Source organism: Hirundo rustica, chromosome 3 (assembly GCF_015227805.2).
Source record: "Hirundo rustica isolate bHirRus1 chromosome 3, bHirRus1.pri.v3, whole genome shotgun sequence".
NCBI lineage: Eukaryota > Metazoa > Chordata > Aves > Passeriformes > Hirundinidae > Hirundo > Hirundo rustica.
In genome coordinates this window covers 84,428,242-84,452,694 of record NC_053452.1, presented here as the reverse complement: position 1 = coordinate 84,452,694, position 24,453 = coordinate 84,428,242, and the positions used below count along the sequence as shown (strand labels likewise).

The 24,453-nt window shown below is 35.0% G+C and overlaps 1 protein-coding gene across 4 annotated transcripts in view; it reads left to right on the top strand.

Moving 5' to 3' along the window:
• Positions 1–24,018, top strand: part of MYO6 (myosin VI) — a 103,301-nt gene extending 79,283 nt beyond the window's left edge. Inside the window, exons 24-35 of one of the 4 annotated variants that reach the window (XM_040058393.1) lie at positions 894–984; positions 2,204–2,354; positions 3,709–3,917; positions 4,301–4,379; positions 6,118–6,278; positions 9,591–9,620; positions 10,146–10,184; positions 13,325–13,428; positions 14,682–14,813; positions 16,976–17,002; positions 19,121–19,339; positions 20,640–24,018. In XM_040058393.1, the coding sequence (XP_039914327.1) occupies positions 894–984; positions 2,204–2,354; positions 3,709–3,917; positions 4,301–4,379; positions 6,118–6,278; positions 9,591–9,620; positions 10,146–10,184; positions 13,325–13,428; positions 14,682–14,813; positions 16,976–17,002; positions 19,121–19,339; positions 20,640–20,839 (1,442 nt within the window). In that variant the 3' untranslated portion in view covers positions 20,840–24,018. The remainder of the gene's footprint in view (positions 1–893; positions 985–2,203; positions 2,355–3,708; positions 3,918–4,300; positions 4,380–6,117; positions 6,279–9,590; positions 9,621–10,145; positions 10,185–13,324; positions 13,429–14,681; positions 14,814–16,975; positions 17,003–19,120; positions 19,340–20,639) is intronic. The other 3 variants (XM_040058394.1, XM_040058395.1, XM_040058397.1) reach the window with 3 other exon arrangements.
• The last annotated feature ends 435 nt before the right edge of the window (positions 24,019–24,453 follow it).

Below are 24,453 nucleotides of genomic sequence, written 5' to 3'. Positions count from 1 at the left end.
GCCATTTAGTCTATTTTTTTCAGAGGGACGGGACAGAAAGTATGTCACTGTGTGCAAAAAGTAGAAACACAGGGAAATAATATTGATTATTATTTCTTCATAGTATTTTATGGGAAATTGGAAGCTAACTTTATTCTCAGTACAAAGCTGAAACAGATAAACAAGAAGTAGAGTGCATCTTTGTGACCGCCTAAGTCAGGTGGTTAAACATCGCTGTATTCACAAACCAAGTGCTAAAGGCAGTCTGGATCCACGGGCATCTATGTTTTATCTAGTAAATCTGTAAAAACTCATTTATTGTTGCACTTCTAAAATACTCAGCACACATGTGTGTGCCACTGCCTTGATTCTCTCTTTAACTTGCCTCCTGGTCTCAATCATTTAGTCAGAATCTTTAGATGAAGACTGTGTTGGAACAAAAGCTAGCAGCTTTGGGTTTTTGGTTTTTTTTTTTTTTTTCATTCCAGTGCTGTAGAGAAATGTTCAGTGAAGTTGCAGCCACTTTATTATCTCTAGCAGATATTAGCTACTTGATTACTCTTAAAGACAGGACTAAAACTTCAAGCTGAGTGTTTCCTGCTTTCTAGAGCCTGTGATTTTAACAGAGGTTACTGATATCTGTGAACCTGAAGGGATGTTTGAGTGTTCACATGTTTCATTCTTCTTCTTGGTTTTGGGTGGGAGCCTCTGCACCTGGCCTAAGATTGTGAATTCTGCTATTCTGTTTCTTAAATATTGTGAAAATATTCTTAAATATCTATTCCAATATAGAACAAGCTCTCAAGCACACACTGTGTGCCTACAGATTTGAGGCATCAAATGTATGAAGAAGATAAAAATGTTAAACTGTATAAAACGTTAAGATTCTATCTTTATCTTCTGTGTGTTTACAGTAAAAAATAAGATAAAATATCGAGCCAGTGCCTGCATTAAAATACAAAAGACTATTCGTATGTGGCTTTGCAAGAGAAAGCACAAACCACGGTAAGAAGATACTCCTTGGCTGAAGGAAATATGCTTTAAATAATATTTTCTTGTGACTGTAAGAAGAGGTTTACTTAACTAAATCTATCTGAAATCATAGAATGAGCTAAGTACAGTTGAAGGACACTGAGAGGTTCTGTGTTCCTTCAGTCTTTCCCAAGGATGAATAGACTAAATCTGAACCTTTCCTGAAAGATGTTTCTTTACCTCTTTGTTCATAAAATCCTTCAGTGACAGCCTTGTTTTTAGGAATCTTTTATTAAGTCTGTATAATTTAATTTAAGCTCATTAGTTTTTGTCCTTCACCCATTCACACCTTCCTTTATAGGCTCTCTTTCTTCTTCATCTTAGAAATAATAACTGTCTTGTCTCCTCTTGAAATTAATTCCATTAGCTGATTGCAGGGAATACTGATGGAAAAAACTACTTCAGTCATTAAGCTCCTGACACCTTTATGTTCTTTGACAGAGATGCAACTCTGTTTTAGTTGTGGGCTTCTCATAAATTCTTTTACATCCTTTGAGAATAATTTTTCATTTTGAATCTTGGCATTTCTGACACTTTTTTCATTTTTAGTTGGTGATTCATTTAGCTAGTTGGTGATCATCTTTAATGATTTGATTTAGTTTCTACTTTTTTGTGTTGATTTGCGAGTTCCAGGACAGTGATTTCTGTTCAGGAAGATTGTCTGCAGAGTTGTAACTTCTGTGTGGGGCCCTCAGTAGTGGTACTTAAAAAAATCTCTTGAATTTTCCTGAACTCTTCCCCAGCTTTGTTTTCTCACTCCCTTGGGGTGTAATGACTGTGTTCCCTGCTGTGTAGTTAAGTTTTATCTGATTCATTCTGGTATTGCTCTTTGAATAAGTGGCACTACTCAACCTTTATCCCTTTCAGTTAAAATCCTCTACTAGATACTAATGATTTATTATTGTGAAAAAAACAAAAAAAACCCAACCCAAATTATTTCTCAAACTAAAAATGCATTTTTCCATTTTGAGTCACGGTCTGACTGAGTAATTTTAGTTACTGCTTGAAAAAGGTTCCATTGCTTCGTTACTTGATGTGATAATGCTCAAATTTCAAAAAAGGGGGTGGGTTTTGTCAGAAGGCATAACTTGTCTCCCCATCTACCTTTTGTAAATGAGGGACTAGTGGAGTTTTAAAAATACCATGTTCCAAAATCATCTCAAGATACGAATAAGCTGTCTTACCTTTGCAGCATTGATGGCCTGATAAAAGTACGTACACTGAAGAAGAGACTTGATAAATTTAATGAAGTAGTAAGTGCTCTGAAGGAAGGGAAAGCAGAGACAAGCAAGCAGGTCAAGGACCTGGAGGATTCTATTGATGCTTCAATGACCAAAATTAAGGTATGTGATAATAATGAGAGAAATAGTATCTAGGTACTGGAATCTTTAAAAAGCTTCTTCTAAAGGAATGAAAAAGCTTTTATTATTTTTCTTAATGAAAAATGTACTTCAATATAGTGGTCTTAATTTTCAGCCTTTGGGTAATTCCTGTTTAAAATTGTCTATAAATATAACTGAAGTGAATCCTGAAAATAGGTGCATATGTCTAGACTTTGGTATCTGTGTGTCAAACTGGCACTGAAGGTTTTAAAGAAAAAATGCATGTTGATATTATGAGACAAGTGTTGTCAATAATTTGTTTCTTGCTTTCATTATTGGAATAATGCACATTGCCAATATTTTAACTTAATAAAGGTGAAACAAGGCATTATTACAGAATAAGGACATTTCTTTTCCAGTTACGAGGTTTTTGCAGACTTGGTAGTAAAGAGAATTCCGTTTGCTGATTATGCCTCAGGTCTCTCTGAGTCTAGTCCTCTCTTTCTTACAACAGAAGCACAAAGACAAAATGAAAGCACACTGGCATTTATTAGTGTTAGAAAAAGTTTGGTTTCTTGAATTCTTGTTTCATGCAATATTATAGCTTTCTTAGTGTATCATATTAAGACTTCTCTATTTAAAATCACTGTTGGAAAGATGGTAGAGTTAACCTGTCAACATACAGTTCTCTCTTTTAATGAAAATGATATAATTTGTTTATCATCATGATACACTATCAGAAAAGGTCAGCAACCCCCCCCATATTGCAGTTTTATTAGTAAGATGTGAATTGTAAAATGATATTAAATTGTACCTGTCAATAAGGTTTGAAAATGTGTGTAGCAAAGGCTATTTTTGAAGCATATTCAACCTGTCATTTGTTACTAATAGTTTTTTAGAAAAATTAGTCACAACACAGTGCAATATTTTTTCTGAGTGCTAGCAGAAATATTAAGAAAAACTATTTTATGCTCTGATATAAAAGCAAAGCTGTAAATAACCACTAAAGAAGATAAGAACACAATGCAAAATAAGTGGGCGGGCCTTAATTTCCATCCTAGCATGTTAAGAATTAATTTCTATTGCTTAAAACTGCAAGACTTAAAATATGAAGACATATTTTGAAAAGAAGGCATGTTTAATTTCAGTGATGAAACGGAGATTACGTTGTATAGTTTTATAGGAGGAGGGAGAGGAATGGATCCTCAGGATTTTAGAGCGAAAGGGAAGAATGAACTTAAGCTTCCCCAACCCTAGGTGTATATTTGATTTCAGTGTAGTGCTCAGCGATCTCATTTCATTTAATGTTTTGTAGTATATGCTTTCAAAAGTGAAGTACAAATAAAAAAGAATAACCCCCTTATTATTTTTCCAGACCACTATAATGACTAGAGAACAGATACAGAAAGAATATGATGCTTTAGTTAAAAGTTCAGAGCAACTTCTGAGTGCATTGCAAAAGAAGAAGCAGCAAGAGGATGAAGCAGAAAGGCTACGACGCATCCAGGAGGAGATGGAAAAAGAAAGAAAGAGACGTGAAGAGGAAGACCAAAAACGAAGGAAGGAAGAGGAGGAAAGACGCCTGTGAGTCTTGAATTTGAATAAGTTGCTGGTTATAGAATGAGAAGAAAACAGGAAAGGCTTTTTAATGAAGTCATTTTTGATATACTTTCACTTAGAGAGTCACTTGGATTGTGTTCTGGGCTTTCTGTGCAGTGTTGAAACGTTTCCTTTCCCAGTGATTTATAAGGCAAGTGTCAGAAGGGCATATGGAAGAAATTATATGATGCAGCTGGAAATACAAATGAACTTGAAAAATTTCATGATTTACATGTAGTATCCTGTCATCAGGACTGTACAGACTTCTGGATTACATTCGGTTTTATGAAAGAGACCGTATTTCTTACTATTTCTTGTTCACTTGTGTCATAATAACATGTTTTCATTTCTTTCTCCTTATGTAATAGGAAATCTGAGATTGAGGCAAAAAGAAAACAAGAAGAGGAAGAGAGAAAAAAGAGGGAAGAGGAAGAAAAGCGTATTCAGGTTAATGCTTTAGCTTAGTGGCTGTCTTTGGGGGATTTTTTTTATTGTGGTGGTTTTGGGGTTGTGTGTTTGTTTTCTTGTATTCATTTACTTATTTATAAATAATTTACTTATTTATAAATTTGTAGCTTACATTCTCCACTGAGTTTAATGGCTTCTGTCTATAAATGCATGTCTCAGAGTTATTCACCAGTATTGCTTTACTAGTAAATATAAGACAAATGTCATGTTTGGGGCATCCCAAGACAGATCACCTGTTTCTAGTTCCCATGCAAATTCAGGTATTCTGAGTGCAGGCCCATCTGTTTTTAAAGGCTTTTAACAGTTATTTTAAAAACACACAACATTGGAGAATCCTAGTTTAGTCTTTGAAGGTTTTGTGGGCAGTCTTGGCATTCTTTCACTAAAGTCACATCTTGTCTTGGACTGTGTCATTTACTTGCTTAACTGCAAACACTTTCAGAATATTGCTAGTAATGAGAGGATGCAGGCCTGTCCTTGGTAACTCCTTTGGCTGCATTCATGTACACTGGGTACATGCAGCTCAAACCCCATTCCTCCACCCTTCTCTTTGATTTATGACAATTCTTACTGATTTCATAATGAACTCTCGTTCTGAGGTGTGTTTGGCCCCTATATGCCTCTTTTCCTTTTTTCTTGGAGATTGCTTGGGTGACCTGGGATAGCAGTTTTATGAGAAAAAGAACATCTGTAGTGATTGTCTTCATCAGTGTTTCTTGGTTTCTAAGCTGTGGATATCTACAATGCAGAATGTAATTTACACTTTTACTTTGAAATGCTGTGTTTGGATCCAAGCGGATACATAATCTTGTAGGGTGTGTCATTCTCCCAGATAACAGTTAATTTCTCATTATCTTTCCTCCTGGTGGTTGGTTTTATCAGTTAATCTAAAAATGAGATTCATAGGGTAAAGTCACTGGTGTAACTGTACAGTTTTTAGTGTTCTAGTGGTGCAGCTTCACAATGATGAGTGGGAAGCAGCTTTGTTTCCTTTGCTAATTTTTGGGCACTGCTAAACCTCTGTGTATGTGCCTTTTGAAGGTATGAATTGGATGATCCTGTTTTATTTACTGTGTGTGCAAAGCTTTTTCTGGACTAATGATAGTAAACTGCTGTTGCTGTTTGGCTCTGCAGAGGCAGTATATTTGAATTGCTCCTGCACTGCACTGAATTGGAAGTTTTACCATTTGCTTAAATTTAAAGTCAGATCAGTTCCACAGAGAATTCCAGTGTCTCTTCATCCCTTTCCAAAATGAACTACAGATATATATCCAAAGTAGTACCTATTACAAAGTCCTGTAATATTCTGCCAAGAGCAGAATATCAAGGAAGTATTGTGTTAGTACTACGGAGGAGTAGCCAGTCTCTGTTTCATTTGAGTTTTAATGATTCTAAAAGCTTCTGAAGACTAATTTTTATAATAGTGAACAGGATATTTCATACATTAAAAAAAAAAATAAATATTTGGCACTTTATTTAAAAAGGTAATGCAAGGGTTGGACAATATTTGATAAACTACATGAAAACCAAGAATCAGTTTGTAGCAGTTTCTTTTTTCTTGGGTCAAAAATAAATATTAATGCTGTTAATTTTTCAGGTCTGTAAACTGTATGTGTTTTCAAAAGCTAATATACTACTTATTGTATTTTTCTAATTTTGCTTATGTAGCACTTGGGTTTTGATTGGGTAAGGTTAAAGGTGTCTTATTGTAAAACAGGCTGAAATTGAGGCTCAGCTAGCCAGAGAACGAGAGGAGGAAACCCAGCACCAGGCAGTGCTTGAACAGGAACGTCGTGACCATGAGCTTGCAATGAGAATTGCCCAGAGTGAGGCAGAACTCATCAGTGATGAAGCTCAGCTTGATTTAGGTTTGCGCAGGTATGGACTTAAGTAGTTACATTTTCCTCTCTGTAGTTTTTTTTCCCCCTAACCTGGTCCCTTTGAGAAGATGATGCTCTTGTTCGGTTTATGGAACTATTTATTCATTAAATGGAGCTTCTAAATCAGTGTATTAGTATGTTTTTTCAATTTAACTTTTGAAATTTGTTAGAAATAGATTCCTTTTGCTTAGACTTCCTTCATTTTGCATCTTACTATGTCAGTAATTTTGTAGGTGCTTGTGAATATGTCTGCAGTTCTCTTTCTTTTTTTGAGTTCTAACAAGAATGGCAAACTTAGAATTCTAACTTTTATGACTCATTTAAGGCAGGGAATGGAATTTCTTCAGTGGTAAGTAATAATACAGTACATTTTTGCTAGGACTTGATGGTTCCGTTTGTATGGTGAATTTGTGTGTGGGTTGTTTTGGTTTTGTTTTTTTTAAATCAACTAGCCATCATTGAATACAGAAATAAAAGTAAGTTCTGGGCTCTGACTGATAAGTTTTTTTTTCAAGTGGAATGAAAATATCTAACATAGATGGGTTCAAATGTTAAGTGTTAGTCTTGTTTTGTGTGAATTTTTGATGTGGGATCAGAAGAGCTTAACTTTTGATACACAGAACCACACTGCCTGACTGCAAAGCAAGAGCTCTTCATGTATAAAAGGTGATGCCTCAGAAGCAAATAAAAAGTTCCAGTAAAAATGGTACTTATTGTTCAAGCTGCATAAAGGGACCTATGAAGATGATCACGTAATTGGTGGCTTCATTGCTATGACTCTACTCAGTTTGTTGATGTTGAAATGAGTGCAAGAAAATCCCCTATGTTGCCATGGAATTTCAAGCTCCCAGATGTGTTCCGTTTGCTACCCAAATTTCATCTAGATGTATACTTTTTTCCAATAACTGTATGTCTCCTTCAGATAGGTGGGTAATTTTTTTTGTCATGTTCAATACTGACTTTTAGACAGTTCCACTGAAATGTGTTTTTTCCCTCAGTTCTACAATAGCTGTCATATTGTCTCTGATGAGACTGACATGCTTCATTCACAGAATCAGAATGGTTTGGGTTGGAAGGGAACCTTGAAGATCATCTCGTTCCAAGCCCCTGCCACAGTCAGGGACACCTTCCAGTAGCTCAGAGCCCCATCCAAACTGGTCTTGAGCACCTTCAGGGGTGGGGCATCCACAGCTTCCCTGTGAAGCCTGTTCCAGTGCTTTTCTTTCTAATTTCTAATTTCACTGTCTAGATTTTGGTGCAATACTTTGAAGGTAAAAAGAAAGTCACTCTTGCTGCAACCTGGCAGAGTTCTCTTAAATGTGAAAGAAGGGAGGCAATAGAAAAGAAGAGCTCAGTGAATTCAGTAACATTTCTGTCAGTGAAGCTCTGATCTCCACTGTGTTTCATACTGCTCAAAGGTGTTTTTGGCATTTGTCTTGTATAATCCCAGAATTGATGATGAACTAATTGTCCTCATCACTCTTTGACTGCCAGTTTCTCTCTGCTGTGTAGCTAGCACAGTTCTGTTGTGTAGGTGGCAAGAGACTGAAGACCCTTCTGAGTGATTGGAAAGGGCTGAATGGTCTGAACATGTTAGCATAGAGATGTAAATCCGTTCTTGAACAAGGTAATACCTAAATCTAGAAAAGAAGTGATAGATTTTTCTGTTTATATGAGACCTTTTTTATCTCATTGGCATTTTTCCCCCTTGTTTCTAGAGTCTACTTCAAATAGTTAATAGCACATTCAAAACCTGAATAGAATGTTTTTAATTTAATATTTGGTTTTGGTTTGTTTAAAATCAAACTAAAGCATTACCCAGGCCCCAGTATCTTCTGCTGAAATCAGAGGATAGATTTTCACGTAATTTCAGGAGTTGCCTTAAAGGTAGCAACTACAGAAATTTGGTGACATGAAAACTGTTGGTTAGAACAAAATATGTAATTTAGTAATTAAATCATAAATTCTCAGGATTTTACATAATACCAAAGTTTTGCTAGAGTCTAAAGAAGTTATAGTCTACCATCTTCTACATTTGAGGCTGACATATTACCATGTGATACACTAAAATCCCTGACTTTTCTATAAGTATATATACCTTTCCAAAATTTTGCTGTAGTAAAGACAACGCATGTATGACTTCATACTGAATTCATGCAGTGTGCTGGTTCTGCAGTGTTTTCACACAGTTTTTTAAAAAGTGGTTTCATGCTATTGACGTGAGTAAAAGTGTATTTTCCGTTGTATGGTAGTAACTGTGTAGTGAAAAGAGGAAGAAAAAGGCAATTTTATGTGCTCAGTTTTAAGAAAGATGCGACACCTTTGTGTTGTCATAGCTGAACACGAATGCCTCTAGTTTGTTTCTTTTCTTCCCAATACCTTGCTGTTCACTTTCATAGCTTTCATAGATACTTCAAGATGCATAAGTATTGGCAGTTTCCCTGAAAAATGTATTTGTTGGCTTCTGTCAAAGAAGAGAAGTTGTTTGTTCTGGTAGCTGATCTAGCATTTTCATTTGTGCATGTTCTGTGCTGGATCTGCTGGATGTTTTCTAGCTTTATGCAGTTCTACTACCCATCCACAGTTCAAAAGGATGAGTAATACACGATTTACTCCACCTAGGGGTAAATTAGCAGCAGTGATTAGCTCTTAAATAAAAAAAATAATTTAAATAATAGGGATCTGCTTTCAGCTCCACAATATTTTTCATTTATGTGGCTTATTGAAACATCCAGTATGGCATATAACACTAAAAGTAGGGAGCGTTGTGAGTGTATCTGTTCTGGGTGTAGCACTTGAACAATGCAAAAAAGTCCTCATGTAGCATGTTTAGTGCTCCATGTGTGCTCCTGTGGGTTTCCAGTGCAGCAGTTGGACTCGGGGTCTGTTCACAGCTTGCGTGAAGAAGTACCTGTCCTGTTCCCAGAGCAGCTGCAGGAGGATTGCTGTTACTGTGAAACACTAATCCAAACAGGAAACAGATCAGTAACAGGTCTCCAAGTCTCCGATTTTGAGATCGGACAGGGGAGAAAGGCTGGGGGAAGCTTTCTCTTGTACATTTTTTCCCTCAGATTATAATTTATGTCATGAGTGAATGAGAAGGTTGGGGGGATTATATATATTTTATATATATATATATATATATATATATATATATATATTCAGTTAAAATATAATAATAAAAAAATTGTAAGATAATAAAGAAGATGTATGAGAGCAGGAAATGCTATGACCCACCTTTTCTCACTTGAGATTATTAGAATATTAACTAGGCAGTAGTCTGTCTAACATAAATGTCTTCTATTTGCAGAGCCAATGGAACAAAGCCACAAATGACTGCGTATGGCATTTTTTTCAATTTGATTGCACTAATAGATAAAAGCTGCACCAATTAATCAAAAGAAATCGATGTTGTCCTCTTAAATACTAATACCCATAGTAATCTTTATTAGTATGCATCTGTAATATCTAAATCAGTTTGTAATACCTTATATTCATTACTTTGCTTATGTCTAATAAACCCTTTAATAATCAAATATACCAAATAGCATCTATTCAAACATAATATATAATTACTGTGAAGTTTTTCACATGTCATCCATTTTTCACTGCCCTGTGTGATTTATTGCTCTTTACAGAATCAGGACTCTCTGTGTGTGTGTGTGTGTGTGTGTGTGTGTATATATATATATATATATATATATATATATTTGTCTGTGTCTGAATGGAAATAATTTAAAATAAGTAGCCATTTCCTGTGCACTTCATTTAACTTCAGTTTGATTGTCAAGACACTTTCACAGTTATAAAGGCTGGTTTGATATCAATATATTTGGTTTATGCTCATTTACCAATTTTCTTGTAGGGAACAAATGGCCACAGAAATGTCAGAAATATTGTCTAGGTAGGTGAGAAGGTATAACACCAGTGAATCAATCATTTTATAAGAGCAAATCACACATGAAATGGGTTAAATTTTTATGGAATTAAAATAATGGAATCTTGGATTTTTTAAAGTGATAAGCAGATAATTATTTCTTTCAAATAAATTTGCTATACCTACACCTTTTGTTTTCCAGCAATTATTTCTTTGCTATTTTAATTGATTTTATTGAAAAAGAATAAGAACAGTTCACGTACCCTGTAGTTTTGTCATTATTTTAATGTTTCTCCAGCTTTCTTCTTTCAACTTTGTGATAACAGAATACAAGGCTCCACATCTTTTAAAGGTGTATTTTTACAGATTCAGCCCAAAGTTAATGAAGTAATTAAATAGTAATGTAACTGTTGGTGCATTTAATAAGAAAATATTCTAATTAGAGTTCCCTTAAAATAAAAGCAGCTTTGAAAATTACCGTGGTAAGACCATATTAAAAACCCTCTTAAGATAGCCAAACAAACCCCTTCTGAGATTTCTTGAATGGTAATGCAAGATTTTATGCACAGTGCAGAAGGAAAGATAAATATAGGTTTTGGTCTGAATATACTACTAATAAATACTAATTCTCTGTTAAAAGAATTGTGATTGTCTTCCATATCAGCAAGTGATTAGAAAGTGTTTTCTGCAGCTTGAGGGCAGAAGTAACCTTTGACATTGATTTTTATGAAGCTTAGAGAAAAAGAAAAAGAGTTTTTGAAAGTGAATCTGTTGTTTAACAAGTTACTAAGCTCTGTATATATAGTCTGAAGATGATCAGTCTCACATGTTTGATGGGTTTTCTGGTGGTAGCATGAATGATTGGAATGCAGCTGGTAACTAATTTTTTTACCTATGGTATTATTTTAAGAATAGGAATGAACCACATTGTGTGTAATTAAGATAGCATGTGAACTTAAACGGCCATGTTGGATTGCTTATATTCCAATGACAGTGGCCAATTTTTAATGTACAAAAAAATGACAACACTTTGGGACAGGCTCTGTGATTTGGTTGAATTCAAAATGCAATACCCCTCAGTACATGCTTATTTAACTAAATTTGTCTCACTTTTCATACACTGGAAACTTTTTACGTGAGACTGATCTTTTGTATTTTTAGCCTGAAAATACTGTTTATGATACGTAACTCTCAGATGGAGCAGTGAACATTAAATACCAAGTGTGATGCTCCTCTTACTGCCAGACTGTTATTCTTAAAGTCATGCAGAAAACAAGCAAGTGATCTTCAGAGTGCAGAGCAGTACCCTAATAGAAAGACTAAGCCATTCAGTTGGATTAGCATTCTTAAAGATTACTAGTTTAACCAGAGAGGCTACAAGCCTAGTTCTGCTGTGCTAAATTAGGCAGCAAACTCTTAGAATGGTGGGTAGTGTTGCTACATAAGGAAAATCCTTAGGATTTGTCAAATTAGGTTCAAGAGGGTTAGACACCAGGCAGTGGAAATGATTTATCAGGAATCCTTAATATCCTACAGGTATGCCAATAGTAACAAATTATTAAAGTATATATTTTGAAGGAGTTTGTCCCATTGTTTTACACTCATGAGTAGTTCTAAGTCAGAGTTAATTTTTTAAGTCAGACTTCTCACACTCTAACTGGAAGCTGTGTGTGGACTCAGATTAGTCGTATGAGTAGGCATTAAGCTGCTACTGCAACAGTAAGATTCTGTAGTTTTAATTGTACTGAAGAGATAGTTCAGTTGTTATTAAGAAGTACATTAGGTTTGTTCAATGAAATTTAAATTGCATTTGTTATCTCTGCTTTCAAAACTGCTGTATCTGCATAAAGAAAAATTTCAGGTTATAATAGTTAATTATAACCTACTAATTAAAAAAGGAAAATAAACATAAAACTTCACAGTACCGCATGAGAGCTTTATGGAAAAATAAATGTTGAAATAATATTCACTGGATTATGCCTGTTAATAATGTGGCTGTCCCACAAAGATATTACTGCACAAACATACCTTCCAGTGAAAAGGCCTGTTTTTTTTCTTCCTGCACCAAGGACTTTGCTACCTTGTTAAAGATCTAGTTTCTTTTGAATAAATTCCCTCAGATCCTGAAAGAATTCAATTTTTGTTCTCAGTCATGAGCTGAGACTGGTAAAATTAAGTGTCCGTTCTTGAATTCCTTAGTGTTTAAAAAGTGTGCTGGTCATCACTGAACATTGCAGTGTTTTGAACTTATTTTATAAGCAAGTAATCCATGGGAAGTTTGCCATTCCTGAGGGAGGGTTCTCCCACTTATCCATACCATATTTCTTGGGGGAAAAAAATAAATTCAGGCTTATCTTTATACCTAATGTTTGTTTTGTACATGGAAACCTTGTACATTTTCTTAAAGATGATTGAGATTTTAGTAATTATTTCTCACTTGCATTTGCTGTTGATTTATTTGTGTATTACCTACATGGTGAAGACCTTTTGCCTTTGGAAAACACTTGAGTTTTGATGGGTCTTTTTTTACTGGTCAGCCTTTTGTCTGAGTGGTCTTTTTTACCTTGGTATTGCTTGATGATCAGTATCATCACCCCCAACTGCAGAATAAATATTGCTGTTACTAGATAGCCAATATAGAATTAATTTGGTTTCTTCTCTCAAGTTAGGTTTTTGTCAAAGACAGAAAATTTTTTCAAGCTTTCGAACAAGGATTTTGTCTTAGACCAGTTTTCAATAGCATAGGAAATGCCTTTTCTTCTTTCTCCTTGTTCTACTTTAGAAATACTTCTCCTTGTCTCTTTTTTGGATGGAATTAAAAATTGTCTACAGTCAGTCCTTGTTTTCTGCATCTTGGTTGGCGCTAAGTAAAATGTACATCAGTGTGGGATGAGATATGCAGAATATGTGTCTTTTCATACATGAACAGTATTAATGACAATTCCTTTTAATTTCTAGGAGGCCAATCAAATTACAGTATGAATTTGTGCATAAAATATATTTTCATTTTCTCTTAAAATTTGAACATCTTGAAAATATTATGGTATTTTGTCGTAGAATTCTGCATGGTAATGATACATTGTTGATAATGGTATCTCTTCCTCTTCTTAAAACAATTTGTGTTTAATACTTGAAAAATTATATGTATATTTTTAAAATAATTGTAGGGGTCCTGCAGTGCAAGCCACAAAAGCTGCTGCTGGTACTAAGAAGCATGATCTCAGTAAGTGGAAATATGCAGAGCTTCGTGATACAATCAACACATCCTGTGGTAAGTGTGTTTTTTTACCGAGAAAGAGTTCAAGTTGTAGTTATGTGAAAAGTATTACTTTCTTCCTATAACAAAGATAAAAAATTTATGTAAGTTTGAGTGAATAACAAATTAATTAAAAAGAAATTCTCTTACCCCCAAAAGAACAATACATATTTCTGTATTAAGGAAACAGAATTTCCATTGTTATGTCTTTTAGGGATTATGTATTTATGATATCAAATGGCTTGGGCCATAAAATACATGTTATAACTTCTTAATTAAGTTCACTCAGTTTGATGTACTTCCACAAAGGAAATAGTAGTTACTGTGCTTTACCTAGAATCTGCATGTTCTAAGAATTTTTTTGCTATCGCTTCTTGCTGCCACCAGATCATAAAGAAAGCAAAAATGTCATGTAAAGCACAGTGTAAAAATATGTCCTGTCTTAGACATTCATATTATTATTTAATTTTCAAACTGTGTAACTTCTTTTTGGAAGCTTACAGTGGGTCATTAATCACTTTGCCTTCAGTACTGTGAAGATAGAAACAGATAAGAATAATTCCTTTTAAAAAATATGACTGTTTCTTCCTGCTTCTTATTGAAATCAGTTGGTTAATTTGTGATTTAAGATCACTCAAAATTTCTTCTTGGATGTAGAAATTGGAAACTGACTCAATTCTCTTTTACTGTTTTTACATATGCAAGACTGGAGCCATGTTTTCAGTTGCATAGATGGTGCAGTAAGAAGTGGAGTTCATTCCTTGTGAACTTAGATACTCTCAGATGACCTAGGGAAAAGGCTTGTCATCATTCAGTCTCTTAGTATAATGAAATTCATAAAAATTAAAATAGATACATGAAAAAAGGATGCAAATCTAAGCATTCAAATTGCTGTTTTACTTTTTTTTCAGTTGCAGAAATAATGTTCATCAGTGCAATTGAATATTTTTTTATTTGTTTCTGTGCTGCTTGTGTTGTGATACTGTTAACAGAAATATTGGTAGTCTTTCACTCCTCCAAATGTCCCAGTACAACAGCTGCTTTTGGGACCGCCTTTACTCTAAAGCAGAAAAGGATTCATCTGACAATGAGGGACTTTCTGGGCCATAAAACACAGGGCCTGTGCTGCAAGAGACTGAGGGGGTTTTATATTACATTTTATCATATTAGTGTTACAACTTCATGTCATATAACTTATCAGTCTAGAAAAGCATTTAATAAATAATTTTTCTGACTTTTCTCACTCACTTCTCCTTTTTTTGGTATAGATATTGAACTCTTGGCAGCTTGCAGAGAAGAGTTCCACCGGAGGCTAAAGGTGTATCATGCTTGGAAATCCAAGAATAAGAAACGCAATGCAGAAACAGAACAGCGTGCTCCCAAATCAGTCACAGACTATGGTGAGGAGAGATAATTCTGTGTTTATAATAGCTTTGGTGATAATATTCTAAAGAAAACATTTCTGGAATGGATTTTGTGTTTGCTAGGGTGAAGAAAGTTTGAGATTTTAGGAGTGTTTTTTGTTGATTTACGGTAAATATTTTGGAAGGATTGAAACTGGCAAATTCTTCACAGAAATTAAAACACTTCCAGTAGACCCAGCTACTTGTGCTGAGCAGCTCTCTCTTAAAACATTCTCACATCCAGCTGACATCTGTTCAAAAGAGTTCTTGATCTGCTGATGCAGGTGCTGGCATTTTTGTTAAATGTTCATTGCTGTGCTACTTTAATATTTCATAATATAGAACTATGTAGATGTAGATACTTTTAAAAGGCTAATAATTCTGTCATTTACATCACTGCTTACATACATCACGTTACATCCTGTTTTAAAAAACCTGTGAGTGTTGATATTGCAATTTTGGCTCATGGGGAGACAAACTTTGCATAGACCCTGTTTTCTGTTTAGACCCTCATTCTACTGATTTCACAGGCAGGTGTTAATTGACAAAGCAGCACATTAATCAGAGTAAGTGACTGACTTTTACATTCATCAAGAAAGTGTGGGAGTTTAAGACTGCCACACCTGAAAATTCCATACCTGGTTTCTGGAGTAATATTTACAGAGTGGACTATTACTCTTTTCCTAACATCCGACCTCAAAAGTCTGGTGATCGTCTGTTATAAAAGGAGTCTAAGAAATTTATAGAATCACAGTGAATGCATGGAATAATTTAGTCAGATCATTCCTTTTGTCTTTTTGTTCCATGATACTTGATATTTGTGTTCCTACCACACAGTTCATGGGGGAGACAAAGGAAAGGGAAGATGGGGAGAAAGTGCTCTCCCCAAAGTCACATGAGCCCAGGATTAAGGCATTGTCCTGGGACATGGAGAATAATGCAGGTGCCCTAGGTAATCTCAGTCCATGTAGAAAGGCACCTCCTTCCCCTTGATTCATTTACTTGAGTTATGCGTTCCTTGAGCATTACTTGAGTTTGAGGTTTTCAGGGAACCTTAGTAGGGATATGTAGCAGGCAAAATCTGGAACCCTGAAGAAGATATTATCTTCTTCTATTTATTATTATATAAAGAATGGGTCCTTGTGTCTGAAATGCGGTTTTAGGGACTTAAGAAAGCTGATGACTGAAAAGGCAGGAAAAGACATTAGAAGCACTTCTGCAAAGTGGTAAATTGCTTTGAATTTGAGCTCACACTTTCTCTCTGGAGCTAAAAGGGTAAAATATTCATACATGGTTTTGCTGATGGGAAGTACCAAAGAGCAGATGATTGGATTTTTGCACACAAAGCTGAGAATATTCATGTTCTTATCACTTTTATTCAGATATTTTCTGAATTCTTTTCAATATTTGTCATTGTATTTTTTTACCTTCATTGAAATATGGCATTGTATTTCTGAAGAAGAGAACCTTGCAGTTCAGAAGAAATTGATAGTGACCTTTAGAGACTCCTAATGTTAATGCCAGTATAATTCTTTGTATTTCAAATAATTATACCGCGTGGGTATTTCACATATATATATATATATTGTAGTGAACTGAGAAGGTAGTAAGAGGGAATTCTGATTTCTTATGTGTTTAAGCTAAAAGTTGTTCTGGTACGAGTGGATGTGTGCTTCAAATTATGTAATTTTTTCTTTCTATCTCTTAATTGATTTAATGTGATTTTACAGTATCCTTTAATGTAATTTTACAAGTAGCCTTTAATTAAATTGATACATTCTGTATAGAAGCTAAGCACTGGGGTTTTTTATTATTATTGGTATTGACAGAGGTCTGGAAGTTTTTTTTTCTAGCAGAAATGTCAAAAAAGGAAAGTACTACATTAATTAACTACCACAGCAATCTATGCTTAGTATGTATACCACTGAGGCTTTGTAATTGGAATTGTGAATTATTAAAGTTATTAATTTCGAGGTTAAATCTTGATGAAAATACAAGTAGAAAACGAGTAGAAATACTTAGAATCTGTGTTTATGTTGTAACTAGAATTCCCATTTGTGTGTTATCAGCACTGGTGAAAAACGTTGAGGTAATGAAGCCATTACTTATAAAGGATCAGCACTTTCATGTTTTGTTCAATATGTAATATTTGTTCACAGATTTTGCACCATTTTTGAGCAACTCAAGTAAGTGAGGAGACAGTTGTTTAAGCTAACTTGAAGAATAGGAACACATGGGAGCTCTGTACTAACATTGATCCAGTGTTTTGCTACACATATACATAGAAGTTAATTGTAAAAAACAAAAAAAATTATAATTTGACAGTGTTATTAATTTGATGGTAATTATACATTACTCTAGTAATTTACAAATGTACTTATCTTCATGAAATCCTACCCATTTGAAGAGTCATGGGGAGGGAGAGTGAAATAACCTTTTAATGAAAATTATTGGAGGGTATAATCTATTTTTTTCCGCACCCTCATGGAATAACATTCTTGTTCTAACTTTTTTTTTTAATTGTCTGAACGTGTTGTAGCAAATCTCTGGACTCAACTTAATATAACAACTATTTTCCTAGCATATAAACTAACATTCAGGTGATGGTTTCTTCTAAATAAAGAGCCACAGTTCTATAGCACCGAGCAGAGGCACCATTGGCTGCTTAGCATTCCTGTTCTCTAGATTTGCTCTTGGATTTAGATTTGCTTAGGAGTAGAAGTGAGCCTTAGCAATTACCATTACAGTGCAAAAGGTATTTGACAATACTGAAGCACTGATCTGCTGGGATTAATGTTCAGACAATTTGTAGAAAATAGAATTAGTTTTTTATAAGCTCTGTCTTCCTATAAGGTATGTGCTTTATCAGAGTTGATGTATAAAAGTAACATTCACCGGTTAAAATCTGTTGGGTTTTTTTTTCTTCTATGTTTATTTTTTATGCATGCATAAGAAAAAAAAAGGAAATTTGCTATGTATAACACATGGGGGTTTTTAAGGTTCTGCTCTTCAGGTTTAGAAAAATAAATTTTGCTTGAATCTAAGCAGAAGACATTTCAAGGTGCAGTTGCTGTCTATATTAGTCCTGTTCATGACTGTAAAAATATGTTATTAAAAGTAATTGTCATTTTTCACATTATTAAATATTAGCTCAGAAATTGCCTTTGTTGCTCAGTAGACAAGGCAAAAAAATGGAATTCACTTTTAATCATTCCTTTTATGCTGAAACATTAACATTTTCTTCTGTAGAGATGGTAAAGATTCTTAAACAGGGTATCTGTAATGGTTTTGTAAATCACTAAAACAAAATCAGTAACATGCTTTTGCAGGCGCAGTTATTAAGGAAAGGAAGTCGCTTTTAAGAGCATTTGCTATTTAAAACTAATTATGATAGTATATGTGTAAGATTAAGAAGGTTGATTATTTGATGAATTAACAAGGAGAGTATGTGCTTTTCTTTGAAAGCAAGTTTCTCTCCAGAGTCTGAAATATGGGAAACTCAAAAAGTCCAAAAATGGATGTGGGAAATATTTACCAAAAAATATATGTGAAGCTTGAAAAAATTTAATGTAACCTTCTCCTTTAGAAGTTCAGTCAGCTGATCTTAATGGTCTGAAATAAAGAATTCCTTGAAAAAAGAAAGCAGTCAGAAATTAGTTCTAATGCCCAATTTTGACATACAGAAATCTAGGCAGAAAAATCGCTTGGTGGCAGCTTTGTAATAAGCAGTATTTATTGTCAAGTTTATTATTAACAAATCAGTAATTTCTAACAGTATTATACATCCTTTTGTGTTGACTGTCAAACATCAAGTGATGCTTTGTGTGTTTGTAGCTGAAAATGCTTCTGTGCGCTGTGTTTTTTTTGTTGGTTTTTTCGTTTGCAAAGAAATGGACTGAACTAAAGCAATTACTGATAAATGTTTCTGGTTGGTAAGAAATTTTATATGGGAAGTTTTACCTTAAATACTGATTTAAAGCAGAATATGTTATTTTATTTACTTTGTTTTGTTTAAACATGCCATTGGGCAACATGTAGATAAAACAGTTAACATGAGCCTTTTCTGACGGGTGTTTCAGCTGCTGCGATTAACAGAATGCTCATTATATGAGATGGGAGTATTTTTAAGTTTGCTGAGACTTCAGATGACCTTGAATTCAGAGACAATCTGTTTGGGTGGGGGGAATTTTTTTTTCTTGTTTTGTTTGTTTGTTAACATGCTGATTAATAAAGCAAGTGATACGGCTTTCTTGTTTTCTAACTGTTTTGTTCACTTATTTTTGGGGGGATTTTTTGTGTGATAGCACAACAGAACCCCACAGCCCAGCTACCAGGCAGACAACAAGAGATTGAAATAAACAGACAACAGCGTTACTTCCGCATTCCCTTCATCCGCCCTGCGGACCAGTACAAAGACCCGCAGAACAAGAAGAAGGGTTGGTGGTATGCGCACTTTGATGGGCCCTGGATTGCTCGGCAAATGGAGCTTCACCCTGACAAGGCACCCATTCTGCTTGTAGCAGGTTGGTATTGAAAGCAAAATTGCAACTTCAAAATGGTTCTAAAGTTGATAACCAGCTCTAAAAAGAGGGTGAGGTTCCAAGTTTCCCCAGTTGTATCCTCTTTTCTTCCACCCCCCCTCCCAATCAGCAGTTCTTATCTGGGCAGAATTTGAGGATTTGGGGCTGTGGTTGATGGTGGCCAAATGTTTCAGAATATCATTTGTTCATGTAACTGGTCCTATGTTTTACTTGGACACATACTTCAATTTGGGAAGCCATAGACAGTGGGAATCCAAATGTAAAGGCTCTTATAATAATAAGTCCTCAGATTATTCATTGAACTGGAGACAGCCTGAAGATAAAACATGACAGTTTTTCTGGGAAATATCTACTCGTTGTGATAATTTTTTTTTATGCTACTTAGTATGGGAGAATAGCTTTTTAATCTTAAAAATTTAAAATAAATGTTGAAATTGATAATTAGAGATATATCTAGTAGTGAAATGTATTTTCCTTTTCTGGAGGGTAATGAGTAGGGGAGAAAACACGGGAGAAATGCTGCTTATGGTTCTGTGTTTTGAGTTTTTGTGTTTGACTTAGAGACTGAGGAAAAGGCCATAGCCAATTTGTTTCACTTCAGAATTATGCTTCACTAGCAACAAAAGTTTGTTTTCTGCAAATTATTTTACGTAGAATTCCTTGCACCAACTGTCGCTTTTCATTGCCAAAGCCCATAGCTAAAAGTAGCACTGCTGACGTGAGTACCTGTTAAAAACATGATTACAATTTAGTTTGTGAGCTACACATATTATTTCATTGGACTGCCTGTATTGGTCCCATTTGGTAAACACTGTTTTGGGTGGTAGGCTGACAGATTAGCTACTTCGTGCAAAGTCTGGAATTTTTAGTTGCTTTGCTACATTTAACCAAAAGTAAAGCAGTTCACTGTGAAGTGGCCTGAAACTGGAAGTATATGTAATCCAAATCTGGTTGTTGTTCTGTAATGGGTTTCAGAAAAATATATCAAGATAATGTTCTTTCAGCTCCTTTCCTTTATTCCTTTTTGCTCACTGTTTAAGCACAACTTTGTCAATTGCAGCATCTGATACTAGTTTATTCTCATACTGCTTTAGTGTTTTCTGTGTAACAAAACTCTAGGGAAGTGAAAAATGCCTGTATCTGAGGACTTCCTCATAAGCTCTGAAGTCTACTAGCAAACCAGATCTATAGAGAGGAAATGTGATTAACAAGGATCTAATCTTTATTGATGGGACCTTTGAATGATGTAGAAAATGTTTTCTTTTTCCCTTTCCCATTTCAGGCAAGGATGATATGGATATGTGTGAGCTTAATCTTGAAGAGACTGGCTTAACCCGAAAGCGAGGTGCTGAAATTTTACCAAGACAGTTTGAAGAAATTTGGGAGCGCTGTGGAGGCATCCAGTATCTCCAAAATGCCATTGCGAGCAGACAAGCTCGCCCTACCTACGCTACGGCGATGCTGCAGAACCTGTTGAAATAACCGGGCATTCGGCACAGCAGCGTTCGAGATGAGAACCTTGCCTGCAACACAAAGGGAAGAGTTCCTCTGTGCTACAGAGGGCCTAAACCTTCTATAATCAGAGTAGAGATGTTTAATGTAAAGTGAACAGATTTTATTAATCATGTGGTTTGTTAATTTGTACTTCATGTTGTTTAATTTGTGTAGTGAACTTTACTAGGTATGAGGACCCTGAAGAAACTTCAGTCAGTGTAGTTTGATGCATTTTGTTTATATGTTGCATTTTCTTTAACAGTTTCTGTTGTAACTCTTAACACTTTTAAGCGATCTCTCTGTACTTGGGTGCATTTTGCAAAGAACTGCACTGCAACCACCTTTTTTATAAGATTCCGTCTTTAAAACACTGAGTAGTTGGCTTCAAGTGGTGGCCTAGTAAAGAGAATATGCTATTTCTAATAACTGGAATTGTGAGGCCTTAGCTTTGACTTCTGTTACTGAGAAGTTGGAGTATACTTTTTTATAATCTGAGACATTTTATGTCCTGATTTGCAAAATGGTTAGTGTCTGTATTTAATGATTTTTGTTTTTCCAGAACCCGATGGGAAATCCTCCTAAACTTGAGACCTATAAACTTCTGTTTAATTCATTCTCTGTCTTGGTTTAAGAGAAATGGTTTTCTGTACATTCCAAGAAAAGCATTCGTATACATCAAAATAGAGTAATATTGGAGGTCCTCGAAGAATGTAGTGCTCTTTAGGGCTTATACCACTGCTCTTGTAGGGGGTTTTTTGTTGGTGGGGTTTTTTTTCCCCCTCTTTAGTACAAGTCTGCTTTAGACTTTCTGACCGCATTTCTATTAGCAATTCTTGGACAGTTTGTTTAACCAGATAGTGTAATTTCAATATATTACACAAAATTGTCCAAGCCTTGTATCTGAAGGTATATAAGATTAAGGATAGCATTAAGGGAAATATGTTCAGCTTTTTGCTGGCAGTATAACTGAATACTGAGGTCTGAGCCTCAGAAATCCTCTTCATTTTAACTATAATGAGATATGCAAGGTATGTACCTTTTGTTGGACTGTGTAAAAAATTGGTCCAATAACATAATGCATCTTAATACTATGTGCTGATGAAATAGCTACAATTTTTAGTGTACTGGAATATCATAGTGATTTGGATGCTGAGCTATATATTAATCTCCTCTGTCAAATTTCATAGCTTGTTACAGTTCCCTTATTAAGTAGTTTGGGGAGTTTTTTGTGGGTAGGAATAATTTATTTCATACAGTTTTAAGATGCATCTCTTTTACTTATGCAAACATTGCTTTACCTTGCTGGCCATTATTTCAACAAATTAAGCATGACCATTTGTTATCTCCCTGACAGAAATTCAAAATATAAATAGCCTGATTAAAAATGAATTTTTGCCATTTTTAATTGACAGTGTGCTTACAGTATGAAATAATTTCCTCACTCCTTACTCAGCATGAACCCTCTTGGAAGCGTTAGGTTTTAAATGCATAAATATACTTAATTTTCAAGAGGGGTGGTTCTGTAGCACAGAGAAAGCTCCTTGTTGACCTTAGATTGTGGTTGCATGCCACAGTCTGCTTGTTGTTACAAATGCACTCCTTATGGGAATAATGTGGAAATATTCAAGTGGTTTTTACCTCTCTACACAACCACTGCATCAGGGAGTCTCAGCAGACCCACTCTGTTTCCTGGTCGTGTGATTGCAAATGAGAAAAGGGTTTTCATTTTACCCAATTTCTTTACTGAAACAGTCATTTTTGGCTGGAAGATGAAAGAAGTGCATCAGACTGCTGGCTGGAAAGTTCTGTGCAAGCCTGCACGGTGTTGCATGAGTTTAAAGGTGCAGCTTATGATATTTAGATTACTGGTTTAGTGTGTTACTGCATTGGAACCAAAATGTGACAACTTGCAGTCCTCAGACACTTAGTACCACAAGAAGCTGTGCTCGCTCATGCGATCCAAGGAAGAAAAATCACTGACCTGACCTGGGTTTGTTTCTGTCTGAGTTTAGCTGCTGGACTTAACACATTCCATCTGTGTATATATCTTTAAAAATCCATAGATCTTAGGAGACTGAATATAGTAAGCAAAGAACCTCAAATGCTTGTGTGGTGTGTAGGGATATACACATATATGTGCTTAAATATTTTAGTATGTATGTGTGTAAACGTTCCTGCAGGGAACTTTAAATAAAATTACCTGAATTTTTCCACTCTGTTCCTTTAGTTATGTCAGGATCTCCTTGACTGGCATTGGAAAGAAAATTTATTCTTCAGAATGGGGTGTATGGAAATTTTTCTTTAATAAATGACTAACAAATATGAGCTATCATGAAAATGAAAAGGACTTGGCAATAGTGGAAGAGGTTCTGGTGGCTGGAAATCTCAAATGAGATGTTCCCACCTCTCTGCACTGCTCCAGAAGTATGCCTGAGAGAAGCAGAAGATGCATTCCAGAAATCAGGGTATTCTAGTTTGCACTGCTTTTTTTTCCCCCTTTTTTTCACTCTGCACCAAAAGCAGCTTCTGCTCATAGTTTTACTTATCTTTTTGTGAAACAACATTGATTTTAAGTTAGTTTCAGATGTGTTTTTTTTTTTTTTTTTTTTTTAACATGTCTGGCAATATTTAACTGCTTACCAGTTGTTTCCATGGTCCCTTGTACTGTGTCAGATAATTACAGTTGGTTGATTTGGAGACGAAATATAAAAGGAGGGGAGAAAGTTGATCTTTAGGGTAACCTGATGCCCTTCTGATCTACAGTTACAGAGAAAATTATAATTAGGTTTTTGAAGCACATTGGCTTGGTTCTCTGTGTGCTTCATTAAAAAAAAAAAAAAAATATTCCTGTCTGTCAGAGAAACTGGCCATTATAGTTGAGAGCTGCATAAAATGCTCCACAAAACAAAGGAAAGGAAGAGAATCACCACACTAAGCTACATTACTGACTGGGTGACCCAGGAACATGCATTTTCTTGAGAATGCTACTCTGGAGACCCTAAGGTCATTCAATACTTGTCTTTTATACATTGATAAGATTGTGTTTTTCTTTACCTAGTTGAGTCCTCTGGGTTTTTCTCAAAAATCTTTATTTTGAGTATTTAAATGACCTCCTAATACTGTACTGAAAAATTAAAAATAAAAAATAAACACATTCCCTGTTGAAATTGTGTATCTTCTTACTGTTTTGTCTTTGAAGAGTTGAAGCATGAGGGTTAATTAAGTTATGAGAAAGATAAAAATATTCCTTTACTGGTACTGTCTACTGCTTTTTCATGGGATATTTTTGGTGCTTAAACCTACTTTTTAAAGCTTTATTCTAGTAGAGGTTTTGTCTTTACTTTCTAAGATAAGTGTTCCTCCAGAATAACATTCTGATATCAGAAAATTCTGATTTTGTTGTTTTAAATCTCATACTTCATTTCTCAGTATTTATTGAAACAAATATATATATATATATATTTCTTTTTTTTACATTTATTGCTATCACTTCCAGTATGTCTATCATTTGCTATGCTGTGTACTCCGTATCCTTTTTAATTTTAGCTTGTGTCAGTCAGTGACTGGTGACACCAGGTCTGCTGCTTTGAATGTGTGCGCTG